The sequence below is a fragment of the Zosterops lateralis genome, assembly GCF_965231275.1.
Source record: "Zosterops lateralis genome assembly, chromosome: 7".
NCBI classification, from domain to species: Eukaryota; Metazoa; Chordata; class Aves; order Passeriformes; family Zosteropidae; genus Zosterops; species Zosterops lateralis.
This window is the reverse complement of record NC_139767.1, coordinates 12854189-12881141: the sequence shown is the minus strand read 5'-3', so window position 1 is coordinate 12881141 and position 26953 is coordinate 12854189. Positions and strand designations below refer to the sequence as shown.

General features: G+C 40.0%; 1 protein-coding gene and 1 long non-coding RNA gene across 6 annotated transcripts in view; one reads left to right on the top strand and one right to left on the bottom strand.

Moving 5' to 3' along the window:
- The window catches only part of INO80D (INO80 complex subunit D), a 45439-nt gene extending 26652 nt beyond the window's left edge, over positions 1-18787 (bottom strand). For 3 of the 5 annotated variants that reach the window (XM_083865075.1, XM_083865074.1, XM_083865073.1), the window contains exons 1-5: positions 17707-18787; positions 16384-16453; positions 8514-8609; positions 8160-8406; positions 1881-2629 (exon numbers count right to left, since the gene is read on the bottom strand). In XM_083865075.1, coding sequence (XP_083721201.1) covers positions 1881-2629; positions 8160-8377 — 967 coding nt within the window. In that variant the 5' untranslated portion in view covers positions 8378-8406; positions 8514-8609; positions 16384-16453; positions 17707-18787. Of the gene's footprint in view, positions 1-1880; positions 2630-8159; positions 8407-8513; positions 8610-16383; positions 16454-17457; positions 17496-17706 lie in introns of those variants that run through there. The other 2 variants (XM_083865076.1, XM_083865077.1) reach the window with 2 other exon arrangements.
- LOC310911496 lies at positions 17994-25722 on the top strand. Its single transcript, XR_014590522.1, has 3 exons — positions 17994-18107; positions 18494-18593; positions 25243-25722. It is a non-coding gene; the product is annotated as an uncharacterized lncRNA (long non-coding RNA).
- The last annotated feature ends 1231 nt before the right edge of the window (positions 25723-26953 follow it).

Below are 26953 nucleotides of genomic sequence, written 5' to 3'. Positions count from 1 at the left end.
TGTTTCTTTTTCCTATTGTCTCTTTCATAAAGGAATGGAAAAAACAACTTAATCATTCCATAAACATGTCCACAATTGACAACCCCATAACAAATTGTTTACCCAAAGTTTAAAAACAAAATCAGAAATTGAGTTGTTTTGCTTCTCCTAGGCACTGCAGAAAGGAAGGAACAAAATCTAATCCAGATTCAGCTATACTGACCCTGAAGATTGCAGTTACATTAATATTCAACTACATGGCTCTGATGTTGGTACACATAAAATTGCTTAATCTTTTGAAAGATCCTGTGCAGTCATCTCTAGCACTGCTCATATATAGAAAAGAAATCCTGAAATTCTCTGAACTGGCATACCTAGTCTTTAATATTAAGGCTTATAATGAATAAATATCAAATAAATTTTCCACTCTCACAAAATTAATATGTAAATTCCTTTACTTTGCCAAATATAAACCGTTCTAAATGCATCCACATAGTTATGCACCTGCCCAACACTACATGTATAGGTCTAACTGGTTTTTTATTTTTACCATCCCTCTTTTTTAGGAAAACATTCTCTTCACCACTTGAGAATGTAGAACATTAAGCACAGAAAGGTGTACTTCTACAGTCTTTCAAAACACAGGTCACTTTCTAAGCTATTGAGGTCTGTGACACTCAGAAATGCCTCTGGAGTTGCCATTCCTCTAAAGACCTGCACTACATATAGGACCATCAAAGCTGTTTTCTGAAGAACAATTTCTTCAGAGACATGCCATGGGCTGCTAATTATCTCCTGAACAAATAGTCAAACTACCCCATGAGTGCCAAAGGGCAGATCTTAACAGCAGATTAAGAAAAAGTTAATTGAAATAGCAAAATTTACAGATGTTCGCAATTAAACAAGACATTATGTAGGGAACGTCCGGATTTATCTTTTTTTTTAGTCTTTTTTTAATTTTAAACATCATAAAGTTAGTGTCCCTAACTTAAGCCACACAGACTCACATTTCCTTTTCCCTGCCAGTATTTTACTTGTTAGAAATGTACAATCTAAAATTAAGCAGAAAAGTAATTTGGGAGGGTGAGGAAGATAAAAAGGATAGATATCCTTTTTAACTGTAAATACAGACCTTGCCTAGGTCTATATTCACAATTAGACAAATTAGCCACAAGGTCAGTTGCCTTTTCAAAGCTTACAGAGCACTACTATCATAGCACCAATTTGGTTATATTTGCTTATATTTTTACAAGCAACTACTGATTATAATATGTAAGGGGAAGGCTATTCTGCATGGTATGGGGACAAGACTCCACCCTTCCAACTACCTTCTGTAACAGTGCTGCTCTCCTGAAAGTGGTCTTTTCCTTTTGTTCATCCATGTTCTATACATAAATAGTGCCCAGTCAAGAAAAATTCACGTGTTCCAATTTTCTAATTAAGTCAACTGGAATTTCAAATCTGCAGAGATTGATGGCCCAAATTGCCAAACTTTTGCTTATATTCATTATGTCACATGCACTTATCACACACCTAATGTTACAATCTAACTTTGTACACTCAGGTAGGTACGGCTAGTGTCACCTTTACTACTCAAGTTGCAAACTTTCTACATGAGGTCTCTATAATCCAAACAATGTTTTCAACACCTCAGTTTGATTTCTCAAATGGTTAACAGAACATTAAGAAGAATAAACAACCAAAATGCCATAAACCATTTATGGGTCCAGGCATTCCCTTCATAGATGACAGGGCTAAAGAAAATGCCAAGAGATTACCTAGCTCAGGATTATTTGGAAGGACCACACAGGAATTCAGGACAGGGCTAGGAAGACGGCCCCCTTTAGTCTTTTTGTTTCGGGTTCAAAAATACGTCTGCAGTGCATCTATTACCTACTCACCTAAGTGAGGAAACAGATCAGTGTCCAGCTGCTGTTTTCGAGTGCACAGTTTCACCAGTCTCTGGAGCCGGCTCATGCAGGATGAGTGTGGAGAGAAGGCTGTGGCTTTCATGAGGACCCGGTCAGTCCTTGGCGGGTCCGTGACAGGAGCCCTGGCGGGTGGCAGGAGAGGCAGAGGTCTCTTGTTAGACAACTGCCGTGCTTGTGCTATAGTGTGTGTGGTGGGTGCCACTCCCTGCATTGGTAGGCTGGTGTTCAGAGGTTGAGGTGACTTGCAGACGATGCCCTGCGGTAGCCCTGTCGGCTTTAACAAAGCTGATGAGGGTGGCAGATGGGAGTGCTGCTGCTGCAGAGGCTGCTGCTGCAAAGGTGCAGGAATGGGGCTAAAGTGCTCTTGGCGAACTTTTAAAATCTCTGTCTCTCTCTGGCGCTGCCGGTTTTGAGCCAACTTGCTCTGCAACTTTTTCTTCACTGTTGCCCCTTTCTTTAGGTCATCATCCTCCTCGTTGAAAGCAAAGGGGTCTTCTAATTCTGCCTCCAGGTAGTGGAGAGGAAGCCTTGCCCCTGGAGGGGAGAGGGACATCCCATCCAGTCCGTTGGGCATCTTCAAGGCCAGGGTGGGCACTGTCAGACTGAAGGCCATAGCATCCATCTGATGCCTGACCTTCACCTCCTCTATGGGATCATTCTTTTTCTTCCTCTCCTTTTTGGGTATAAAGCCAAGTACCTGCAGGTGGCTGTTGCAGTACCTTTGAAAAGTAAAAGCAGTCACTTATTAACTAAACTTCCGTAAATAAAATCTGAAGACAAAATATCACTTAAGAGAAACCCCCACACACATCTCAAGCAAATATAAACTGAAACACAAAAAGGTTTTATAAGAATTGTACACACCTGCTTCTAAGACAACAGGTAACTGTGGTGCTCCCAAACCAGCAGGGAAAAAACTTATACAAGTGACTATTTCTAACCTTAAGATATAAGATTCTTCATTCATTATTCATAGGAGAATCACATACAATCATTCAAAATCTTAACTCTCTAAGAGGCTAAACAGTCAAAATCCAAAGTGAACAAAATAAATGGACAGTCTGATACATAAAGCAGCAAGAACACAAGCTATTAACTTATCAGTACAAAAGCTCCTTAAAAAAAGTACATCGAAGGCTACTTCCTTTCATTTGCCCATTCCTTCAGTGGAAGCAGTTAATATTTTCATCAATGCACATGTTATTATTATAGTTGTTGTTGTTATTGTTATTATAATTATTAATTCCACTGTAGTAGGGAGCAGTTTCTTATAAGGACAATCTCAATAGATATCTATCTGCTATGAATGATCACTATTTCCATTCACTGAACACCTAGCATAAACACTTAAATTCTGTTTTAACATGATTAATAGTTTAACATGATTAATTTTGAAGCCAGAGGATCAGCTGAATATTCTTCAACAAAAATCTAGTTTAAAACAAATTCTCTACTGCTAGAAAAAAAATACCCAATGCCAGAAATATGTATACATACAATCCACAAGCACAGATTTTAAGTTCTTCTAATATGGAAAACTTTCAAAGCCATACTATTAAAAAAAAAAAAGTCTTTGAAAATCTGTCATGAAAGTAAAAATAATTACAATTTATGCCACAGATAACATACTAAAAAGTAAGCAATTAACTTTTTTTATTGGAACCAGCATGTGACAGAAATTTAGAGCCATGATGTGATCCTTTTCCTGTATGCCACAGGCAGGCACTCCTGCCTCTGTAGAACCCAGCAAAAACCAAAATTTGTCCTTGCAGAATCCCATCTGTAACTTACAGGTTATAGATGACCAAAGATACAAGGAAAGAGTGATGTCTGCATCAAGGTAATTATGGACAAGACAATGAAATACTTGTGAAGGTATTCTTTAAAATCTCATCAGTATGAATCTGAGAACAGCAAGTTTTGTTAAAAAATAGGTTAAAAATTATATTATTTCTGGTCTTCATAGAGAAAAAAAAGGCAGAAAAGCTCAAAACAACCCCCCAAAAAGGTTTAGCACTTCAGTTTAGTACTTTAAACTTGTCCACACATTTCTAAAGAAAAGATGTGTGAACAGCTCTAAAGGGTCCTTAAAAGGGAAAAAAGAGAAAGCAAATTCCTATATGCTCTTTACTGGTCTCCATATATGTAGCTTCTTGAGAGACCCATACTCCTAAGGTTTCACAAATCAGAAAAGGCTGAAAAGCACTGCTACTTATTATTGCCTAAATAATTTCTTCATTACATTATGTTGTAAGTAATAAATAAACCTAGATGAGGCAAGCTAAAAGCCAACAACTTGTGCAGTCCTTATTAGAACACACTGGAATACTGTAAATTCATACTGAGAGATGCACTTCTAAAAATAAAATTATATAATGAGGGCTCAATAAAGATTCCCTTAAAGTCAACAAGCACTGTTTCCATATTTAAAATTAAGCCCTTTTTAAATATTTTGTTTGAACAGTTACCACTTTTAGTACGACAGAAGAAAAAACCACAATAAACAGACTAAAGAAACACAAGGGAATTATTTTCCCTCTTATGCCAATAAAAAGTATGTTTTGCTCAACACAAATGTTTCCCTTACATTGTTCAGAACTTAAATTATTGTCATCCTATGCTTGTGCTGATGTGAAAATGTAGAACTGCATAGTCTGTTTTCACTGCAGTAACAGTAAGAAAAGAAATAGAAAAGGTGAGTAAGTCTGTGGAAAGGTAATAGCCTTGCTAAAATTCTCAGAGTTTTAGGCTATTAAGTGTTTCTCTTGTTCATTTAACTCTAATAGAATCATTTTTATATGGCAGAGAATAAAGCTTTGGCTCTAACAGCTGACCATACTGCATCACTGAGAGCCAACTGGCTCCTCTGGACACAAACCACAGATGCCAGGCTACAACATTCAGATTCCAGTACACCCTGACTTGGCTCTGTGCTTTAGGCTCTGTCAACTCCCTCTCTTCCAGTATAACCAAGGCTGTTACACCTTGGACTAACAGGAGCAAGAAGAAACCAGGAAGAGCAGTTCAGTCTTCCCTAGGTGAAGAAGACTGCACACAAGCAGTTTTGGCTAGGCATAGTTCTCATTAGCACCACTTCAGTCTTGACCCTGTCAGGCTCTTGCTACCCTGTGCACAGCCAGGGGGGCATGCACCCACATTTCCCCACCCTGCACATTCCAGGATGGCTCTTTAGTTGGCCCTGGCCTAAACTGGCTCTGTCTTCACACGGTGCTGCAGAGTTGGCATTAGCAGTTCAAGCTCCATGGAAGTCAGATTACTGAGAAGACAGGAATCAAACCTGCAAATAGCACAATGCTTTTCCCATAGGTCTGAGCATGAAAGCCATCAGGGTCAAGCTGGCCCTACAGGAGCCAATTCTGACAAGCCTGCCTTAGAGGCCCAGTTTGTTGCTTCTACAACCTGTCTGTGAGTTATGCTCAGCTGACAGTATCACAGCAAGTGTCTAATACAGGTTTTTCCCCTTCCTCATTGAGCACCAAAGGCACTATTCTGTGTGGGTAAGGTCAAATGAAGTCCACACACGTGGGTTGATATCCATTAAAATTATCATAACATGAAGCACATAAAATGTGATTGGCTCTAAAGACTTCAGCTGGATAGTTTCCTGCATCCACTGGGAAAGCAAGAATTCAGACAGTGAGGTTTTCTACCTACAAATGCCTTCTGCTTCTTAGAACACACCAGTCTGGTATCAATTTCCATCACTTACTTAAAAGAAGATTGAAATAAACTGGGGAGCAGCTTGTATTTCAACAAAATATTTAAAGACTCTCTTAAGTGAGGAGAATTAGAGACAAAATAGTGTTTAACCCAACTAAATTGTACTAAACCTATATTTAGAAATCAAGTTGCATTTTATTATCTTTGTGTGTATCTGGTTAAGACAGAAGTAGGAGATGTATTCAGAGAAAACAGAGATATAAAACCCATGTGTGCCTCATCCCACATATATATCTTCTTAAAAAAACAAGGTAATGAATAGAAAAATCAGACTTCAAATAAGGCAATGAACTCACACACTATTAGTAGATTTAATTTGTAGAATGTTATTGGTTAATAAGAAATCTAATAATCTGACATCATATTAACCATCTTTGTGGCTGGTAGGATCTCATTTGTCTGGGGTCAAGTGATAATTCTTCTTTTAATGATTTGTGGACACACTATGAAGCTTTTGGCATATAATGCATGCATCTTCTTGAAATATTTTTTTTAACAATCTCTAAAAGTATGAAAGAAGATAGCTGTCAGAGCATCATACAGCCTGCTTCTGATCATGTACAGTTACATGTCTAAAGCTGTGACAAAATGACCATCTGACAGTAATTCTCTACACAGAAAATGAAAAGCTATGAGTGAAGAACTCAGACAGTGCAAACATCTTTATATTGAACGGAGTGTGAAAAAAGTCTTCTAAGAAACAGATACAGGTTTGTCTGCCAAAAAAAAGGAAATTCAGAACAGCCACAGTCTTATCACTAGCATTCATTAAATGTTATTGTTAAAATTAAACTCTGTCCTGAGAAACAGTCTTTTAAAATATTCTTTCGAAATATCACATCCTCTCATTTGAAATTAAAAGTTTTTCTCTTTCAGACACCTGCTGTCCTCTTCAAGTACTGTAATGTGACACTCGACATGCAATTGAATTATTCTAATATAACATACACCAGATGTCATGACCACACTTCACTTTAACTTGAGAAAAATCAAAAAGAACAAAGTGTGAACTCAATTCAAGGTGTAAAGAAAAATCACAAATTCCATGGGAACATATGAGACGTAAAAAAGTCATTAAGTACTATTACTTCTATTGTTTTTCAGAATGACCCCTGGTAAACAGGAACTCTCTCAGTCAGCTCTTGCATCTGAAATTACAGCATACCATTTGTGCTAACAACTTCTATGATCATTTCTGTGAGCTTATTTCCAAAGAGCCTCAATTGTACAGTAGCAAAGAAGCACTCACTGACTGTCAAATTACAGCTTAAAGTTATTCATCTTGTGCCATTTGAGCATTTGCCCTACAGCTTTTGACAAACATTCATGTTTTCTTCTCACTTCATCAGTCTCCTCAGCTGAAATGGCAGGTGAAGTGCAAGTTAATTTAGAGCACAGTCCAACTGTTGTTTCAGACAAGAGAGGGAGCTGTGAGCTGAGAAGGAAGTTATATGTAGGGCACAGTGGGAACACTGCTAATAATGCAAAAGGTTAGTGAATGGCAGCTAATAATGTGAAAGGTCAGTGAATAGTGGCTTGATTTTTTTTGGCATATTTTGTTCATATTTTAGGTTTAAAAAGGCATTTCTAAGAGAACAAGTCTCAGATAGTTAACACACACATTAATTAAACACTGGGTTACTGGCAAAACCTGCAATGACAGCTCTGAAAAACAAAGTCATTTATAGATGGCAGCCAAGATTGGACAAATTCTGCTATTTCAGTGCAAGCACCACCAATGAGATTGGTGTTCAGGAAGTTCTAAAGAGCAAGGAAGAATGCCCTTGTGGTTACAGTATGGGCTGCAATTCAAGAAACCTGCTTTTAATTTTCAGCTCTCAACAACTTGAAGGACTATATTTTGCAAGGAATTTAATACCTGGGCATTCTGGACATCTTCATTTGGGCAGGGAAGGGGAGAGAAATAAGGGAAGCAAAGAAGAAAGGGAGTATGTGGCACTTTTCCAGCTGGCTCCTCTGTTATCAAGTAATATTTATTTTATTCCAGTAAAACAACACTACAGATCAGTACCAAATCACCAACACTGAATTGTAATTCTGGATTTGTCCCTATGTGTCACCGCTCCCCATGCCCAGAAGATAAGCATTTTTAACTGCTTGTCCTGAAAAAGCAGATGGAAGTGTGCTTTTGGCACTGCTGGTTAAACAAGAAGGCCTTTCTAAGAGCATGTACTGTGAGTGACAAAGCAAATGAGTTAGAACAGCTGATATTGTGTAGCAGGTTTGATCCACAGTTTATAGTGAATTTGAAAAAGCAGTGAACTCTCCCATAAACTTCCTTGGGATTAAGTTACTACCCTCTCGCTGAGTACTTGACTCCCACAGAAAATAAAATAAAATTTACTGGTCTTAAAACAAAATCCTCAAAGGAACATCCTGGAATACAATTCACTCAGACCAGTTCCTCCCTCATCCTGAAACCAGGCAGCAACTTAAATAAAACATCCCAGCCACTTCCCACTTTGCAGAGAGGAAACCCCAACTCACCTACGGTCCTCAGACTTGGGGATGGGGTTGGTGCAGCGTTGGCTGTTGTACTTGGCCACATATTCACATTGCTTGAAGGGGGCAGTCTTGTCCTCCAGAACGTGTCTGATACAGAAGGCGTAGCCGTTAAGTCGCCTCTGCTTGCACAGTTTGGGGCTATATGAGCACAAGGGCTTATTGTCAACCTCAGAGAAGTGTATGTGTTTGCCTTCATACATCACGTGACTCTATTCCTTGTGAACATCAGCTGAAAGAACCAAAATATTGAGACAAATCACATAAGGGAAGAAAATCTGCATTCAGTTCTAGGTTGTGTGTTTCATTTTGGCCAGAAAGAAGGACCCAAAACAATACCTGATTTTAAATCTTCTGTACCATGTCAATGTTATGAGAGAGCCCCAAGGACACCACTATCCTGGAATGATGATGAACCAAGATGAGGCAGATTGTCTAAGGAAAATATCAAAAGGGTCAATGTCAGTCAGAATAAAACAGATATTACTATAGTTATAGTAAGTAAATGGGCACATGAACCAAGTCTGTGGTTCAGCTACATCCAATAAAACAACAGCACAATACTTTTCAATCAGTAGTCACAGATCTTTGGAAAACATGAAAGAAATTACTGGGGGAAAGAATATTCTACTGCCACAACACTTAAATCACTTTAACAGAACTTCACTCATCTACCAGAAAGTGATTAGAAGCTACAAGTTGAAAAAGGTTAAGTGTCAGATTAGATCACTTGCTTTCATAAATCAAGCTGAAAGATGTTTAACCCATTTGATTGCAGAGGGTTTACTTCAAGGTATCTTTGCTTACAAAACCACCATAGCCTGTCTTTGCTCTGCAAAATTATTTTGCCAGACACTGCAACAAAGCTTTTTTTTTTTTTTTTTGGAGAAAAGCTTTCTTTACCACACTTGATGATCAGTCTTTTAGGTCCTGTAGCTCCTTACAATTTCTGCAAGTATCCATATGCAGTCCTTCCTGAGGTCACTATGGTTCTTCAAAGTTTATCCTACCTCACTGTAGTTATTTTAGTGAAATGCAGGCATTAACATCAGTCAGTACTTCCATCAATGCCAGAAGGACTGAAGTGTCAATTCGGAAAGAGGCTGGGTGGTTTTCTCCCTAAAGTAGATTCCTACAGTGCAAATCCATGCAGCCACAAGGTACTTTTTCAGTTCCCCACATTATGGAGGTCTTTGGCAATCATCTTTTAAAAAAAAACAAACAAAAACCCTAAATCATCCCAAAGCAGTTTCAAAAAAATTAACAGTACATACATTCTGCAGCTACTGTGATACACTAAGCTTAACCTGCCAAAGGTAGTTTTTATTCAGAAAGGTCATCCTGAAGCACTGGAATGAACTCTTTTGAACACTGTGTATTCATTCAGTACTCAGTTCAGTTTCATATGTTTTATACACCAAGGGAATGAATGTTCACAGAGGTGATAGTCAGGAAATATCTAATAAATTAGAGGCATGTGACAAATGTACAGATTATCACCTCAATGAAATTACTTGTTCCTGAGGCCCAAAATGGCAAGGGCAGAATTGCAAGAAGGAAAACTATACAGACTTTGCAGGAAAGATGTACTTTCCTGTTGTAAAGGTACAAGCCTCCACTTTCTGCTGTAAAAATGTACCATGAGACTATGACAAAGCACTATGGCACTGGGGGATCTAGAAAAACAATTTTAAGTCACTAGGGCAAAGCAAAACACCCTATCCCACAGAGTAAACAGCATAAATCTGGCCTTCATTAGCATATATCTAGCTGTAGAAGCAGAAAGACAGAAGAGTACTAAAAGATTTAAAAGCACACTGAAAATTCTTGGAACAGCTGTACATGCACAAGTACAGCACAGAGAGCCTATGAATGGAGACAGGTGCTACAGAATGTAACTGCTGCAAGCAATCTGAACCCTCATTTGACAATAATGGTAACTATGTATTTCCTCTTGATATACATTTTCCCTTTCCATGCACACGGGGAAGCAGCCACCCCCAGAGGCTGCTTCTGCGAGGGGCCTCCTGCTTTGCTTACACCAGAGAGCCACAACATAAGCACAGACACCTAGTCCAGCTCCAATCACCTTTCCCAACTTTTCTCAAGGCACATACACTATATATATATACACACATATCCTTGAAGCAAACCAGTCATTGGAGTACAACTTTCCACAACACATCAGTCTTAAGAACAAGAAAGTTCATTGTTGATTGTGCACTTCAAAATGACTGGGAAGAGAGAACAATCTCTTCTTTAGCATGTTAAGGACCAAATATTCCTCTCAGTCACCTTGGCTCAGGCAGATACTGACATACCCTTCAGTATTATTCAGGAACAATATGAAGGAAAAACATAAATCTCATGGGAACACAACCCATTACAGGAGTTGTGGTCAGTGTTTGTATCCATATGTTCGAGAAATGGACTCTTCTATTACTATGGAAGCAAAAGTAATCAAATGAGCCTTAACTACTTGCATCTCACACACACAAGGCTCTCTTTGCTGGAGAGTCTGCTTCTCTCAGTTAATCAAAGCTTGTATTAGGTGGCACACTGGACTGGACATAAAACTTGAAAGAACAAGTGTATCTTGCAGCTGGGGTGACCCACATGTTTCTCTCTATTTTCTTCTGATTTATCACCTTCTTCTAAGCTACTACTATCATGCTTTGCAGAGTTTCTGATGGATCACTAACTTTCTCCTCATTTGTACAACCCAGCTGTAATTCTTTTCTGAAGGTTAGCAAGCAAGAGACCAAAGAAAAAGAGTTCCTCAGGATGGTTCCAAAGTAAACAGTGACAAATGCATACCTTGTGTGCCTCCGTTAAGCTTCTGTAAAGAAACTGCTCCACAGTTCCCAGCCACTATAATCCTAGATTTGTTCTTGTGGCTGCAGTCTTATTTTTGGATTTAACTCATAATTAAGTCTTATTTTTGCATTTAACTTGACTGTGTCAAGGCAGGCATGGTATTTCACTTCTCACTTGTCTGAGAAGGGCACAAGGACAATGCCATATGAAACATTCACACAAAAATACTGACAATAATCCCCAGGGAAACTAACAAGCATGAATGTGAGTTTTTGGGTCTAAAACTACATAAAATATATACACTAAAAGAAGCTCATGCAAATATAATCATGTTAAAAATCCTGGCAGTAATCAATTAGTGCAACTAATTCCTTGCAAACAGTACAAGGAACAAGAAAGCAAATAAACATAGTAGCCAACCAATGTTATATTAAAAAAATCAACACAACAATTTTCTCAAACTTGCAATTATATCTTTATTAGCAGATTCTTAAACAGACTCCCCAAAAGACATGTCACTATGTGGATACACTGCCAGGATCAGAAATTGAAGTTGGACTTAATCTAAAAAGAGCTTTTTTTTTTTTTTTTTTTTTTTTTTACTTCCATGGCATACCATATGAGTGTGTATGTGTGTATAAATATATTTATAAAAATAACAAAGACACTTAAATCTCTTCACTCTGATTTCATCTGATGCAGTGTTTTATTTTTAACAATTTACAGGAGTTCTTAACAGAGCTTTTTGCTGCTACGTAAAAAGTAGCACAAGCATGGAATAGGCACATGCCACTTAACTGAGGAGAACTGAAACTACACTTAGCTAAATAGTGGGTGGGGGAGAAATTATTTTTGTCCCACAGGATTCAATAAGAGATGACGGAAACATGGACTTCCCCTGGAAAAAGCAAATGCTTAAGCAGCTGTACTTCATATAAAAATATCAGAATACAAAACTTCCTGGAAGCTGTTTTTGGTTTTGCATTTATACTCTACATTGAAGATGTAGGAAGGTTCAGCACAAAAAAAAAAATTATGCCTGCATTTGCTCAAACTAACTTTAGCCACAACCTGTGAATGAGAAACCAGAAGCTGCTTCTTGAGGAACCTAGATTTTCCCTCAACAACTGATTCTAAATAAAAGACTTTGAGCTAGTCAGAAACAAGAGGGCAAAGAACAGAAGGGAATCCCAAAATGCATGCCCTTGCCAAATGATGTAATACATGACTGAGGTTTAAGAAATCATGGTAGGGAATAAGGTAAATACAGAGCAGTCATACCAGATTACAGAACACTGCAACTAGGGGTACCTGATGAAGTTAGTAAGAGATTGACACAAAACATATCAAAGAAGTATTTCTTCATTTTTACTACTCACAGGTAGTAAACTGCTGGAGCTTGCTGTCATATGAGACTGTAGAAGCAGTCAGTACCATCAGGTTCAAAGAGACAATAGAGAAGTTCATAAACAACGGGGACATAAGTGATGCACTCACTAGCATGACAAATTTAACAGATATGGGTGGTGGAGGAGTAAGAGAAGAAAGCACAAAAAGAGTGTCTCGGCTTTCATGCCCTTGCTAAGGAGCATCACTTATTCCTACTGCCCAAGACAGAACATTAGGTTGGATCCAAGCTAATCTGACCCAGAGGGTATTCTTCATATTCTTATGAGGTTATCACTAATATTTGTAACTTCATAACACGTTCACTTCTCCCCTTGTCCCATTTTTCATTCTTGAGCAGCTGACTGGAAGAAAATCTCCTCCCTCTGGCTAAAGTCCTATCTGGACATGTGAAGAAGAGTTACAAACTTACCACTCCAGCAAGGCTTTTTAGCAAGGACAGACAGGACACAGAGCAAAGTCACACTCTGAGACACCAGCACTTAAGAGCAGAGCTATTTGTCCTGCTGAGTGCGGCCACTGGTAGTCTATAAGACAACTGAAGGTGGTTTGCACAATGACTACAAAAAGAGAAATTAAAGATTTCAATACACACAGGTACACACCTGTCCAATTGCCAATACCTACTATCGCCCTCTGGAACAAGCCAGCTCCCAACTGCTTTTAGCACGCTTTTCAGTGCAGGCATAATCAGCTCCCTTGCAGGGCACATCCGCTCCAAAGACAACACAGATGTAGCTCTGCACCCCACATACCCTCTTCCAAAAGAGTTAAACAGTCCTTCAGAGAAGCTGGAAAAGAGTGTAGCAGCAAACTTTGGAGCACAATCTTTACTATAACCATACCCAAGTACCAGCATTATGTCATACAGAAATCTGGTACCTGACATCCTGAGTAGTCTACAGGGAAGTTAATGGCTTACTCACTAATAAAAAGCCCAAAGCACTAGAGCCTCAAAACTCAGATGGGTAGTTTTGTGCAAATGCTGTGCTGAAAATATTAGAGTATTTTAAATCATGTGGGTTGATACATTCTTAAACATATGCTCAGAACTTGACATTCAATGTACGTAAGACCCTTTTAGGCAATGGAATCCCCAAATGCATTGTAAATTGCAAGGCAATTATATGCTGGTGGTTAAAAGATGTATAATTAAGAGGACTGAGCTTAAAGCTTCACACACTGCATCCAAACAAAATCCACAACTACAGAGGTCTTTAACATGAAATTTAGGCTAGTATTAGCAAATGTAAACAACACAGTAAATTGCTTGGTGTGTTCATGACCTCTCACAGACAAGGTACAATCATCTCCGTATGTTCCCAAAACCATCAGCTTGGGGCCAGAAGTAGAACATGGATCTACAAGAATCTCAGCTTCTCCACAAGCACAAATAAGATAAATGGTACTTTTGTCATTTCCTCTTGACTAAGAAAGAACAAGTACCTGCAACCATCAGACGCATTTTCTGAAAATGAGCAAACACGCAGAGCACAAGATGTTTGGAAACATGGAATTTCACGCACTCCAAGATGAACAGAAGCCATAAAACTCACGACAAAAAGACACGCACTTAAAGCTATTTTATAGCAAAACTTTTCAATCAGTATTAGTAAAAAGCATACTTCTAAGTAGGAATCTAAACCATTCATTTTTTTCTATTTCATAGCAACTAATACATCTCTTTGAAATGTTTTGCTCTATCAAGAGAAGCTCTACCACATCTAATTGTGATCAACATCAACACCGCAAAGTTGTAACTTCTGTCCCTATGCTGTGATCTAACCATAAGTTTGGCTTAGTTCTAGTCTTTTAGCAGCTCAATTCTCTACTACACTCAGCTACCAAACCAAGAATGCTGTAATTGTGGAAACAAGAGTCTTTTTGTCAGTAAATGCATTCAAACTGAGACAGAGAACACTGGGAAGCAACCAAAGTCAACTACGGGAGTTCCTGTACAGAACACTTTTATTAACTGGAGTACAGTCCTTACTCAGGAAGGCCTCTGAAGTGCAGGTACTGCAACACACATGCAAGTACCCTGACATATCAAGGCATTGAACATGTTAAGATCTTACAAGGTATTTTTAGTTGCCACTTGGAATCATATTTTGGACTACTTTTTTTCATATGTTAAGATCTACCTAGGAAGAAAGAAGCAGCATTGCCCTCATTCTGCCTTTTTACAAAGCTTATTACTTCAGCTCTGGCAAAAGGCAGTTTACATTGCATAAGGACGTCCAATACATTAACAGAAAAGGAGCAGAATGTTTTAGGCAATACTGGTAAAACAGATTATGTTTTAGAATATAGCACAATAAATACAAAATTAAACTTAAGCATCATTCCTAATAATAGCAACAACTAGAGAACTTACAGACTAGTAACTAGTCACAATCAAGAGCAGAAAACATAACTAAGAGGAGGAAAAAAAGAAATCTTTGCTTACAAACTGAACAGGTTCTTTTTGTTTTCCTACACCAAATGAACTTAAGCAGGAATTTTCATTTCAGTTGATTCACTCATCTGTACTTCCTAGTACCTTAGAGAAAACCTGACAAAGTTAGCCCAAACCCTAAAAAACAACAAACATTTAAGACTCTACGAATTTTAAAAATTTCAGAGGATTTCTAAAGGAAAAAAAAAAACAAAAAACCACCAACCAAACTTACATAGGAAAATTTGTAACTACTGCCAAGAGGACATTCCTGTAGATTTCAAAAAAGTAATCTCCTAAACATGGCTATTCCTGACCTAAGGTTCAAGATGGGCTCTGTATCTTGAAAGTCTTTTGGACAAGGATTTCTCTATTTGAGCAGAAGGTCTCAGGCCCCAGTCCTGCTATCACATCCTCACAGGGAGGTTGTCACACATGTTTATTTCAATGTAGTTATAAGCAGGCCTGGGTTTTGCCAGGATGAGCAGGGCTGCCTTCAGATACAGCAAAAAATGGACCCATGGGACATTACAACATGGCAAAAATGTACTTTAAAAGCATTATCTCAAAATACCAAAAGCAAGATCCTGAGATAAAGTAGAGATTAAACATAGTACAACATACCCTGCACCTGTACTTGGGGGAAACAAAAGGAAGACCAAGTCTTTTATTCAAATAACAGATAATCTGCCCTTCCATATGAGGTTAAACAAAATACCTTTGTCTTATTTTTAGTCCCAATACTACAAAGACAAATCAGCTTATTTTCTCACAATACAATATCATTCTTGCTTCAGTAAGAATACTCAATAAATAAACCAATGTAGCTCCTCACAGAGGAGCCTTTCAGCAGGTATAAGCTATTGGAGTTTCAGTGTGATCTTACAATAAATTTGTACCTCCTGATGATGTACCATACCATGAGAACACGGTATACACAGTTCTGTAGGACCAGGCCCTTCACACGAATTCATTCACTCATCACAAAAATACTGAACATCAAAACAACCCCCAGCACATAAATTCAGCGTTGATTTCTGTAAATAATTTAGCTTTACAATTAATAAAACTTGTGAGATTTTTGTATACATTACAAACAATTAATGCAAAAGGCTGAATGTCACCAGGTTGTAAGCGACAGCTTCACACACAACACTGAGCCCTCCAGTTCAGCCATCAGCACCTGGTGGGCACAGCCTGAGCAGGAAACACTGCCAGTACAGGTGAGCCCACAGGGAGGGACCTGTCTACAGGGGAACAGTGCATTGCCCTAATTTTGTCAGTTTTATTTTTAAGTCTCTCAATCCTCAAAAACTGAAAGGCCTTAAAATAAACCCACACTGCACGTTGTTGAGTGACAAAGTTAGAACCAACTCCATATATTTTAATCAGATGGTATAAGGCTTTAAAGCGAGTGTCACTGTCACTTGCTAAATTCATTTGAGGTTACTTGTACAAAGCCATTATCGTTTTGACCTAAAAAGACGCACTAAGGAATATTTGACTAAAATGTGCCACCTCCCGCATTAGAAACCGGAGCTATTTCACCTGTGCGGGGTGAAGCGCCTTGGTGGGTCTTCCAGTGCACTCCCTTCACAACTACCAGACGTTCTTTTCCCTGAAAAAAACGATCCTTTCATTTTCAGTCCCGGGGGCAGCAGCCCCTCAGGAGCCTCCCCCCGGCCCGGCAGGACCCCGGCCCGCAGGGACACAGCGGGGCCAGCCCAGCCCTGGCCGTGCAGGGGCTACCGGGGATCCCCTCCCCGGGCTGAGGTGACAGTGGCTGCGGCTCCTGTCCCGCTGTGGGCTCCCGGGACACGGGGGTGCCGAGGGCCCCCGGCCCGGGGCTCGGGAAGCCGCTGGCCCCGGGCTGTGCCGGGGAGCGGAGGCGCAGCCGGGGCAGCCCCTGCCCCCCGTTCGGCGCTCCGGGGCCGGCCCGGGCCCCACGTGCGGCAGCTCAGGGGGCGGGGGGGACCCTCCGAGGCTTCCCCGCACCCCCAGGGCCGCCCCCCGCTCCTGCCCAAAAAGTTGTGCGGCAAATCCGCCCGCCGCCGCCCCGGCCGAAGGGGGTCACGGCCGGGGGAAAAGGGGGTACGGGACGGGCGGGGGGAGACCCGCGGCCGCGTTCCGAGGCGCCCCCGCCCCGCCGGCTCCGTCCCCGCGGCCCTGGGCGGGGGGTGGGCGGCGGCGGCGGCGGCGGGGGGGGAGAGCGCCCCGAAAACGCCGCGAAACTTTCCAGGCCGCGGCCGGCGCAGCCCCGCGGGACCGGCACCGCCTCCGCCGCCGCGGCCCCGCACCGGCCCGGGGGAGGGGGTGTCCCCCCCACCCCGCCGCCGCTCATTAAAAGTCATTTCGGCCAATTAATGCCGCCCCCGTGCCCCCGTCCCGCGGCCCCCTCGCCTGGCGCGGGGGGCGGGGGGGTTCGGGGGGGGAAGAGCAGCCCCGGCCGGGGCGCCCCACCGCCTCCCCACGGCCGCCCGGCCCGGCGGCGGCGGGGCTCGGCCCGCTCGGGGCCCGGGGCCCGGCACGGGGGGCCCGGCGGGGCGGGGAGCGGAGCGGCCGGGCCGCGCCGCGCCGAGGCCTAGCGCCCCCCCGCCCCCGTTCTCCCCCGCCGCCCTTCACCTCCTGGGCAAAGGCGCCGCGCCCCGACCCTCCCGCTGGGCTCCGGCGGCCGTCTCACCCCCCTTCCGGCGCTCCTCCTGGCGCCCGAAAGCTTCAAAAACCCCCCTGGCTCCCCGCACCCCCTACTGCGGCCTACGCCGCTCCGGCCGATCCCCGGCCTCGCGTAGCCCGCCTCCCCGCCCACCCTGCACCCTCCGCACCGCCTGCCGCGCTACGCGAGCCCGGGGATGCAGGCCGGGCCTGGCTTACCTTTCCAGCTGCTTTTTTTTCCCTCCTCTCTCTCCTCTCCCCCCTTTCCCTCTGTTGGGCTGACAGATCAGAGTTTCCTCCCCAGCAGAGGGACTGGGAATGTGCTCGGGCTTCTGTGCTGAGGAGCTGCTGCCCCCCTGTCTCTGAGAAGATCCTGCTTTTTGTGGGGAGAAAGCTTTGGGGGCTCTTTATTATTTTAAAACTACAAAGTGCTCAGAGGGTAGGTGATTATTAAGGGGAATCCCTGAATATATTCTCCAGCAAAGAAGGCAGGGCTGCTGGGGCTGCTCAAGAAGAGAGCCAGCAGCCTCCTATAGCACCACTACAGGCACCGAGAGGACATAACATCAGAGAGCGGCTCCACTGCCCTCCAAAACAACAACTTTCCTACCATCTTGGAGGTAGTAGAAAGGGAGAGAGGGAGGGGGGAAAAAGTACAGAAGGTTTTTATAAAGTGACAATTTGGAGGAGGGAGCCAAATGGCCAAAACAAATTATTTTTATCATTTTTGTGACTTTTTATTTTAAATAAAAATAAAATACAAAGCCTCGTGGATGAAGAATTTTTTTTTTTCTTAATTAACCTGTAAAGATCACCTCTCTGGGAAAAAAAAAATTAAAGGAGGTACGGTAAAAAAATATATTTTTAGTAACTTCGTTCTTCTTAAAACAATGTCATTTTTTTCTGTATTTCTAAAGTTGGTAACTTTTTTTTGTCATTGTGTGATGGTTCTAAAAATTAGCATGTAATTGTGAAAGTTTGTGTAACTTTTTTTTGGTACTCGTAGTCTTAGTAAACAGCCGAGATTGATGTCGGATGGTTTGGTGTAACTGTACCATAACGTCTTTCTCTCTCTCAAGGCATTGTAAATAAAGTCGGATATACAGGTAGGAAAAAAACATATTCTTTTAATTTTTACTTTTTTATTTCTTTCTAGAGTAGGCTATGTAGAGAAATAATGGGAGATTTAATGCAAGTGAGAGGAACTTATAATAAATATCTGAGAAATTGCGCTGTCATAAATTTAGCATTGTCTGCCCTTCAGGATGGGATGTGAAAAAACAGAACTCATAGCAAGAAATTTGGGGGCAACAGTTGAGTTTTGTTTTTAATGTTTTCAAAGTACTTTGCAGCCTTCTAAAAATCTGTTTCCGTTCTTTTTAAGTTACTGTTTTGATTTGGGGGCTTTGTTCTTGATATTTATGAATATTTTTCCTAACTTACTTACAGAGTTGAGAAATGTTATAGATTTATACTACAGTGTCTTGTAATATAAATTAATAGTATTTTTCTTTGTTGCAGATTCTTTTATTAGATTGTAAAAAACATATTAAATGCTGTCAAAACAATGTCAGATGCTGTGGTGTATCTATAGGTGAAGACTGATCACTGTATTCAGCAGATCTGTGATAATGTTTCTTGAAGTAGTATTATGCACAGCCCTATTCAGAGAGGAACTGCAAAGGTGCCTTTTTATTTGTCCCGAAGGAAGAAGAGATAATTAGGAGACTAATGAGCTATACATTATGTTTTTTCCATTGTAAAAATTATTCAGGTGGTATAGACTAATTGAACTGCAGTCAGATAAGGTCGTATGGATGAAGGTACTGAATTACTTAGCATATTATCAACCTCTTCTTCTCCTCTGCCAAATCTGAAATATATTGGTTTAGTTCAGTTCTTGTAATCTTTAAAAAAAAAGTAAAAATCTCGTATTTTAGGTATATCCGCATTTCAGAACATACTTTGAGATTGCCCAGCCTGCATGGTGAGCGTAGTTCATGTGTTCATAGTGGGGGTTTCATTTAGATAAATAAGTTTTAATTAAAGTATAATTAAGTCAGCTAGTCTTTGTGCCAAACTGGCTTTGTTTAGAAGGATTTTTTTTAGATTATGGTTAGTCTACCTTAGCTCATTTTAATAATCCAGAGTGTTGGGTTCAATGGAATTATTGCATGGGAGGTGTTTTTCTGTGTTTTGATTTTTTTTCTGGTTTTCAGTTATTAATCTGCTGATGTTAGAAAATTACTAAAAAACCCAACCCAAATATGTTGCTCCTATATTGTATTTCAGTAGAGTTTGTACTTTGTATAGAAGTAATGCAGTAATTAGGGTCCTTCACATCTAATTTTACCCATCATTATTGTATGCTTTGTAGCATGAAGTATGATTATTCTTTTTGTAAGATGTTTCAACAAAACCTACTTTTATATCCTATACCTAAAATTCTTTATAGGAATGACAGGATTTACAAATGTTGGTCAGGTATGGGCTGATTGAAAAACCACAAACTCTTTGAAATATTACAAATAAATTATCTCAATTGATTTAGGAATTCAACAAATGCAGCATAAACTAGTATTTCCTTTTCTTTTTTTCTAAATAGATAGATAAAGAACCAAATTCTTAGACCCCAGTTTTGCAAATGCTTGCAGGCCTTACTAACACTTACTAATTTAGAAGTGCTTGAAGGATCACTCTGTAATTCCTTGCATAAAACTCTTACCAAGTTGGTAGGATTTTGATAGAGCACCAAAGTCAAGTTTCTGTAGAAAGTGATTTCTTGTATCAACCATTGTGTTAAACAAGAGAATTGCTACTTTCAACTTAGTTCAGTAGTTCAGTATAATTCACCTACAGTTCAAGTTCTCTTCATTGGGCTATTTAGATGTTTTTTAGGAAGAGATTCACACCATGAACAGCTAATCTATGCTGCATCTCTCTGTGGTACTCTTGAGAATATCTGTACAGCACACTTAGTATCTTGGAATTTCATTTTTTACATGGGATGCAGATGATTCAACATTTTAGAGAAATGGCTATGAATGCACTTGAGCACAGAAACAATATTAAACCTTTTCTTTAGCTTATCTGCTTGACTTTGTAGATACTGACTGTAATCGGATTACTTGCCTGCCTAAATTTAAACAGGCATCAGAGTAGCATACACATTTTGGTGACATCCTGAGATCTATTTGACGTATTTTAATTATGAAACCAGAAGCTTAAAGCCAAGCAAAAGGAGAAACATTTTGAATCTGGAAGTTTAGAATAGGAAAACTTGAAATGGGATACTTTTAGCATCTTGTACAAAAAAAAAAAAAAAAAAAAAAAAAAAAAAAAAAAGTTCAAACTTCTTAAGGAGGAGGAAGTAAAGAGGAAAAATTTGCCAGGTCTTGGTTGTGTGGACTATTGAACAGAGAAATTAAATCATTTAAGAGAGAAATGAAAATTTGTACTTTATGGACAGATAAATTTATTTAACAAAACTTTTTTTACCTGAGGGTAATTTGCTTTTCACTAACTTACTAAGAGATGCAAATATCATTTTAATTGTTTTGCTGAAAATAAAATGTTACACAGTAACAACCTAAAGGAGCAGTCTGCTAGCTTTAGTAATGTAGGATGAATTTTTTTTAAAAAAAAGATTTGCTTATCTTAATGGACAAGACTCCTTAATTGGGACATACATTATGTTGATGGATAGAGCAGTGCTCTGAAATTACACTGGAGAACAAAATGGGACTCTGAAACTTCTGTACAAGGACAATGTGTAAACCAAAAGCATAAAAGGTCCCCTGTACAATATTCAGAATTGTACTCTGGAACTTCCATTTCTTCAGAATGGGTCTGTCTGCCTTGATTTAAATCTGCTTCATCCCTGGACCAACTGCTCCATCCAGTAAACTTATTGTACACTTGAGCACAGAGTGGTCAGAGAACATTAATGTTCTGTAAATCACAGGTTTCTGGCTAATGAGGCATTCTGTGCTGATGTGTCTCACTTGTGTTAGTAGTGAGACAGAGGGCAGTGACGCAGAGAATAAGCTTTGTGAGTCTAATAAAGCCATGAAATAGGTACTTTAGGTTGTACACCAGTTACTGGAGGAGGCTGCATGAAGAAATGAACCTTGACTCTCTCCCAAGGTCGTACGCACTCCGAGCGCAGACCTCAAGAAATTTTGGAGCATGACTTAGACTCTGTGCTTGTGATGAAGACTCTCGGGTTCTCACAAATAATGTTATAATGTTGGCATCTTGGTATTATTTTTTGAAAGACACATACTGAGGTAACAGTTCCAATGCTTTCAAATGCTTGCAAGAGGGATTAGCAATTTATTTAAAATGCAGGTGAACGTTGTGAAGGGGAAGAGCAACTCTAAGTGAATAGATGTTAATTCAAGATTTTCATATTGGAAGCGCCACATTATTTATATAGAAGATCTAGTCTTTAGGCATTTAAAGACTGAAAAGGGTGAGAAATTAAATACACTCCAAAATTATAATACATTCTTCTAAGCAATATCTTGAGCACCTGTGATGTGGTATTAGTTTGTGTAAGAGTGGCAAGTTCTGGGGTAAAACTAACCATTAAATCCCAGCATATTAATATTATGGAAAAATGCTTATTTTTCAACAGTTCTTAAACATAGAAATTTTATAGCAATGGTTGTCTCTTGTGAGTCTGGGTTTCAGTTACTCTGCTGCACTTGTATGTTTTTGGTAACCAGCAAGCTTTTTGCCACTTTTCCAAAACGCAGAGTCCTTATGTCAGAAATACTGTCTATGATCTGAGGATTTTCTCTAGGAAATATACCCAAGTTATGGCATAAATTGAGCTTCTTAATTCAGCTGCTAAACTCCTTCAAGCTCATGCTTTAGCGAAAACTATAAGACAAGCCATATGTACAACAGAGTAACTTTGCTTGACTTTGTTTAAAGCCCCAAATGCCAGCAAAGCAACACGAAGTACACACGACTGGTCTTGTTTTCCTGAGTCTTAGAGGCTTCATTAAAGCTTTTTTCAGCAATGGGAGTTTTGCTGTGGGTTTCAGTAGAGTATAGCTGCAGAAGTATTTAACCAATTGGGAGCAGATGTATGCTAGCTATTACATGATAATATAATTAATTGATAGTGAACTGTACTGAAAATGGTAATTAACTAAGACTTCACTAATCTGTTCTTCATTAGCAATGTGTATTTTAATCTGCATTAAATAAATGGTATTGTCTTCCTAAAGCTCAGCAAAGACAAAGCAGTAAGACTTAATTGTAGGAAGGTTGTCCAGAGTACGTTGGGCATCTGTAGATTTGTCCTCTTTAAATAGAGGACAAATAAATGGAATAAGCTGTCCCAGCAGAATGCTCTAATACCATCCCATTTTACTGGGAAGTCCTCTGTTAATTCAAAGTATACTATTGTATTTTTACTATTTGCTTCTGTCTATTGATATTTCATTAACTGTAATTGTAGTGGTTAAGAAGCTCCACACTTTATCACTAGTCCTGTCTGCTGTTAGTCCAGATACTCATTTACATTTAGGTTGCCATGGATCTTGGTCACCACTGCAAGTTGGAAAGATGAGAATTCCCACTCTGGACCAAATCAACGGTCTCTTAAGTCTTTTGAGAGTAGCTTCCAACAAAGGTGTGGAATATCCTATGATGGATAATTGAGAAATAAAGAGCATGCTGGGCAGGATTTTTTTAAAATAGTTGGAGCTGAGCTAACATCAAAGCATAAGGCCTAATTAGTGTCTAGGGTTATGGTATTCCAGTGGATTTTGAAAGTTATTTGTTACATATGAAGTTTTTTGCTCTTAGTATGCTTCTTTTTAATACATTGTTCTCATCTCTGATCCATTTCAAACATAAACACAGGTGTACAGATGATGACAAGAAGAAATAAAACTGCCTTTGAAATATTAGTTAATTATATTCAAAATTCAGCTTTGGCAATTAGATGTCTCTACTACCTCTTATGCCTCTAAATCTCAGTAGGTTTCTCAGCATTAGGCACTGTGAACGAATGTGTACATGTAGCTGGAGGAAAACATAATTATTAACAGTGTTTAGCATAGCAGGCTTTGCTGATTATGGAATCACTCATTTTGTTTGAATTACAAGGCTTTATATGTTATTTATATCTCTCTGTGCCATTTTTCTGTGGTGCTGAGCTATGGAGAGTTGGAATAATCTGGGTACTTTCGGACACTTGCTGACATCATTCCAAAAACTAATACGTGTTACTGTTAAGTGTCTTTTGGATAAAACCTTAGACAACAGAAAGGACTATGACTTGTATAAGCCCACACACAGAGTGAAGGGTTTGGTGTTCATTTCTGAACTGAGTTTTTCTAGTGACTATCTGTAAACTTCAGTGTTTTGTTTGCAAAGGCACTTGTATCCATTTGGCATTTCATGAATAATAGTAATAATCTGATAACATCTATTAATAAATTGAAAATGGTATGTTGTGTTTGGCTTTATTTTCTTTTTTGTTGTTTCTAAATTGGAATTTTAAAACTTCTCAGATAATTCTGGGAGAACTTACACATTTTAACGTTTTGTGAGGTTCTTGTAGTCCTTATAAAAAGCTTACTGCAGTTGTCAGGGAATCCTTAGCTTTTAGCTGCTCTCCAGAATTCCCCATTTACTTACTACTTTTTTTTCCATGTTCGTAGTCACCATGAAGTCCTCTTCTATCCGTTTGCTTCTCAGCACTTTCTCTGTTTGTCCTGGCTGTGCCTTAAAAGAGTCATCTTCCAACCCTTCAGCACTAAAGGTGGTTTGATCTTACTGCATATTTGAAGGACAGCACAACGAATTATTAAGAGACTGTCTTGTTTTGAGAGAGGATGTTTTGGCTTAGCTATTGTTTAGAGTAGTTTATGAGGAGCAGAACTGTGGTGAGAGAGATGATGTTACCTTTCTCCTTTGGATTAAGGCTGATGTCTCTCTGCCACCCTGCTTTTCCTTTAGAGCTATGACACTGAGCTATTTTTCTATTGGTTTCAAATTAAAATACAGTACATCCCCCAATCAAGCATGCAGCAGACTGTCTTGCCAAAAGAATCTTATCAGCCTCAGAAGAGGCACTGATCCAAAATTTTGTACTTCTTGGGGAAATGCTACAGACACCTTCTTTTCTGCCTTGAGCTATGCTTCAAAATACATTAAAAAATAAGTCAGTTCCAACTATTTTTAGGACTGGCCTAATTTTGCTGGACATTTCAGAGTCTTGCTGAGGACATACCTGTTTGATTTGAATTCCATTAGGTTTCTTTTTATTGAAGCAGCTGCCTAGGGTTTTAAGCATTCTCCCATTGTAACTACAGGGATGCCCCCCATGGGATGCTGGTGCTTTCAGTAAGGTGGCCGTTGAACAGGGTTTGGGTTTTGTTTTTTGGGTTTTGTTTGTTTGGTTGGTTTTTGTTTTATTTTTGTTTGGTTTGAAATGACAGCTTTAGACTTAGATACTGAAATCTGCCTGCAGTTAGAGGTTCTCTTTAATCTGAATGCACCTGGCCTAAACTTGCTTGAAAGTGTAACTGCATAGTAAGTTTATTTATTGAATTAACACACCCTTTGCCTTCTCTACTCCCCACAAGCACCTGCTGAAGACAAGACTACAAAAAGGCAAGGTTTAATCTAAGTCATGTTTGGGGTTAATAGTTTGCACACAAGAGGAGTGTTTACACAGGGCTGTGCTCAGAGGAGGATATTTAATGACCAACTTCATCCATCTCTTCCCAGACACATTCCTGTTCCTTGGCAGGTTCTACAGGCAGGAGTGCACAGGAGCAGGCTGAAGATTACTGCACCTGGAGGTAACTGGCAATGCACCCGCTGAGAAGTTCTGCCAGTTGGCCACCAGATGGAACCAGGGCTGCACTTGGGGAGCTGCAGGAATTGCATCTCCTCCGAGGCTGCGCTCAGCTCCTAAACAAAGCCAAACAAAGCCCCTGCCCACCCCAGCAGAGTCGGGAGAAAGGCACCCACCAGCCTTGCATGTGGAGTGAGCTGCATCAGCACACCGATGGCTCAGTGTTATTACCTGGCTGGTGAGCCCATACCATCTTACCTTACCACGAGGAGCAGTACTTCGAGCATGTTTATCTCCCACCATCCCAGCTCTTCATTGCCACTTTTTCATAATTCTCTAACCTGAGGTTGCAGCTTCAGGGCCAGCAAGTAGTAGCACTATGTGTAAACCTTTTCGCTTAAATAAACAGAGGTAAGTTGTGTGAATAGCCCTGTTTCTGTAATTTTTGTTCCAAAATTTTGCCCAGCTATGTCACTTCCCTGCCTCTGCAGCCCCTATTCTCCTTTTGTCACTAGCTGGCTAGAAGTCCTCACATGCACCAACTGTCCAGTCACCAGAGCAAACAGACGAGATAACGGATGGGCTGCGCTCTAAACTCAGTGGATAAGAATGCTTATTTAGATTTCTCTTTCCTATCTAGTTTTCAATAGTCAAATTTATAGAGAGCCTTGTTGCTATTACCAAGTTTGGCTGAAAAATTCTGTACTTAATTAGTTAGGTGGGAAAGAGAGTAGAAACAGGACAGAGAGCACTACATAGATACTTCTTCCCCTTCTTGCCTTTCTTGATAAAGCTGGACAGTTTTTGAACAGAAACAAGAATCTACTATACATACTAATTGAAGGACATAGAGCTGTCAAAAAACCAAAAAGCATGCCAGAGCTCCCAAAGTAATGCTACAACATTTAAGGCAAGAAGAAAATCTAAAGCTTTTGAGCCTTTATAAATTCTGACGTGATAACTGACTTGTTAAACAGCTGAAGTTACTCCTCTGTTTGTACAACATGGGGACGGGAGCAGGGGGGGTGACAAAAAGGTTTTCATCCTAGGAGCCTGAGACCCAAATGCTTTTCTGAATACAGGATTCAGCTACACCGTTTCTTCCTAAACATTTTGGCATATGTCATACACATTTTTCTTTTTCTGTACCTCCTAAAGAAGTAACATTCCACAAGGATAGGAGGAAGTTTTCATGCTGTACTAGGTCCTGTGAACTGCCACACTAAAACCAGATTGCAGTCTCCCTCACTGCCTTGCTAACATGCATAGCAGTATCCGAATAAAATGAACAGTTACCCTTTTCTGTACCACCACAAGAACTGACTCTCTCCCTGCTGGTAACTGGAGATGGCAGGCTGAGGAAAACCATGTCCAACATTTAAGACTTAGCTCGTGTGAGGACACCATGATGCACCAGGATAACCAGGAAGAGTCTTCTCCTGGGCAAAAGGAAAACAAGTTTTTTAAAAGTTACGTTTGTTACGGAAAAATTTTGAGCATGGGAGAAAAAAGGAGTTTTATAAAACTAAGACTTCTACAGCAGCACCCCCATGCACTCAGTATTATTCTACACTGAAAAGTGTAGCTTTTCCTCATGCAAAATTAACACCATTTTTTAAAAATAACACAGTTGGAAATTAT